General features: G+C 33.2%; 1 protein-coding gene across 1 annotated transcript in view; it reads left to right on the top strand.

The window, feature by feature from the left end:
• Positions 1-2,500, top strand: part of LOC119579883 (uncharacterized protein DDB_G0271670-like) — a 26,079-nt gene that overhangs the window by 4,928 nt on the left and 18,651 nt on the right. The window contains exon 5 of the mRNA XM_037927733.1: positions 336-444. Coding sequence (XP_037783661.1) covers positions 336-444 — 109 coding nt within the window. The remainder of the gene's footprint in view (positions 1-335; positions 445-2,500) is intronic.

Genomic DNA, 2,500 nt, shown 5'->3' with positions numbered 1-2,500 from the left:
CTTCTAAGTCTCCCTTATTTCTTCTCCTAAGTTTCTAGAACCTTCGAATTTTGAAGATTTCTTTCTGATTGCTTATTTCATTTACCTATTTATTTCTAGAAGATAACGACTAAAAGAGCTGGACTGAGAAGAAGAAAATATTTATTTGTTTCTTCATCATCTCTTTTTTCTTTTTCTTTTTCTTTCTTATTTTTATTTTTCTTCTTGTTCTTCTCCTGTCATCATTTTTTTTCTTCTTTTTTCTTCTTTTTTTTCTCTTCTTCCTCTCCTACTACTTCACCTTCTTTGTCATGATGATGATGATGATGATGATGATGATGATGATGATGATGATGATCATCATCATCATCATCATCATCATCATCATCATCATCATCATCATCATCATCATCATCATCATCATCATCATCATCTTCTTCTTCTTCTTCTTCTTCCTCTTCTTCTCCTTCTTGGGCTCCTCTTCCTCCTCTTCTTTTTTTAACCTCTCCTTTTCCTTCGTCATATCCACATTCACTTTTTTTCTTTTTTTCTTCTTCATCTTCTTCTACTTCTTCGTCTTCTCCTTTTAACGTGGCCTTAAAGACAATGAAATGCGATGATTTGATTCAAATATGTTATTTAATGTTAATGTATCTGTAATTAACATTTTATACTGATTACATATAAAAAGCAATGAGATTTTCCTTTTAAAAACGAGCTTAATTTGCTATCATGGCAGTTGGATTAATAATCAAAACATGCATGTGATGTTAATCGTTTCACATTTAGAAATACGTGATATTAAATATATTTAATATTATGTCAAGCTAAGCGCCATATGTAGTTTTCTTCTTGGCATATAACCTTATCGTACTGGTAAACTGAGAATTCTATTGCATAGGTTGCATGTAGTATTGTATTATTAAGATAAGCATGTAAAGAAGAAATATTTTCGTAACACATGGTATTCACTGATCCACGTTTCCTGAACTTTTTTTTTTTCTTTTTTCTTTTTTGCATTTGCATGTTTAATCGTTATCTGCGAGGATGACAATTGATTTTTGTCATACTGTAAGTAGTGATTATGGAGAGGCTGCTCTTCCCTTTCTATCTTTTTTGTAGTTCAGCATTCCAAAGATGTTTTTAATTTTCGTTTGTACTTCGAGGCGAAATGGAATAGTTTTGTTAAAACATTCATGTGATAATATGTTATGGATTAATAAGTTTAATGTAATCTAAAAGTATTTTTCTTTATTCTAATGAAAGGACAGCTTCATTTCTATGCATCATTTCATAATGAATAACCCGGGGTTTTGACACAAACAAAACTTCCTAATTACATTAAATGGTAGCTCGAGTAATAACTCAATTTGCTGCTCATCATTTTACGGTTTACTATAACCTAATTTACCTTTTTCAGATTTTTCTTTCAAAAACAAGTTCCCATAATATCTGCATATTTGCAAGGATTTAATTCTCCTTTCAAGGCTCAATATGCAACAATCTGAAGAAGGAAGACTTTTAGCTACTTCACCTGAGTTGGATGAAATACGACTGTCACATGAACTTGTCAAATAGGAACCCTTTTAAATGAATACGTAAACAAACATGCAAACGAGTTCATGTTTATATAAGCAAACACACACACACATGTATATATTTATGTTTGTGTCATAAATTTCATTCAGCGCATGAATATACAGTTACATACATATATCAATAGCGATATAGACATATATAGATACATTTAGCTCTTAGCTGATTCCCATTTATCTGCATCGTCATTTGACATTTGTGACGGATTACCTCGCGGCGATAGTACATGGAACAATTTCGAAATGTGAAAATATGTAGCTTCATAAACACGCTAATCCATTTTGTTTATATACATTGATATTTTCGCCATTATAATTGATTTTCATTTCATTTGTTTCATATTTTTTCGCTTTCATTCATCAACGTCAGGATTCTGACACTACGAATTGATGCGTCCGTGATGATGACATAGTGTGCATTAAAACACGGACAGTGCGTGAAAAAGGGAGAGGCGGAGTAAGGAAAATATTAGCCGCGTGCAGGCTTGGGGAAAAAATGGGTGATTTTCCTGCATTAATAACTACGCCTTCATTTGATAATCATATACTTTTACCTGGAGATTTGCCGGTTCTAATTTTAAAAAAATGTTTGTTGTTTTTCTTTTTTTTACATTGAATTATAAACCTATTTATTAATTGTGCTTTAGTCGAGTGTCAGTGCTATGCTACTGAAGAGAGAGAGAGAAAGAGAGAGAGAGAGAGGAGAGAGAGAGAGAGAGAGAGAGAGAGAGAGAGAGAGAGAGAGAGAGAGAGAGAGAGAAAGTGAGAGAGAGAGAGAGAGAGAGAGAGAGAGAGAGAGAGAGAGAGAGAGAGAGAGAGAGAGATGGAGAGAAAGAGAGAAAGTGAGAGAGAGAGAGAGAGAGAGAGAGAGAGAGAGAGAGAGAGAGAGAGAGAGACATGATGAGTGGCAGAAAATCACTATTATA

The sequence above is a fragment of the Penaeus monodon genome, chromosome 13 (assembly GCF_015228065.2).
Source record: "Penaeus monodon isolate SGIC_2016 chromosome 13, NSTDA_Pmon_1, whole genome shotgun sequence".
Lineage (NCBI taxonomy): Eukaryota > Metazoa > Arthropoda > Malacostraca > Decapoda > Penaeidae > Penaeus > Penaeus monodon.
Note: the sequence above shows the minus strand (reverse complement) of the source record. Positions and strands in the feature narration are given on the sequence as shown.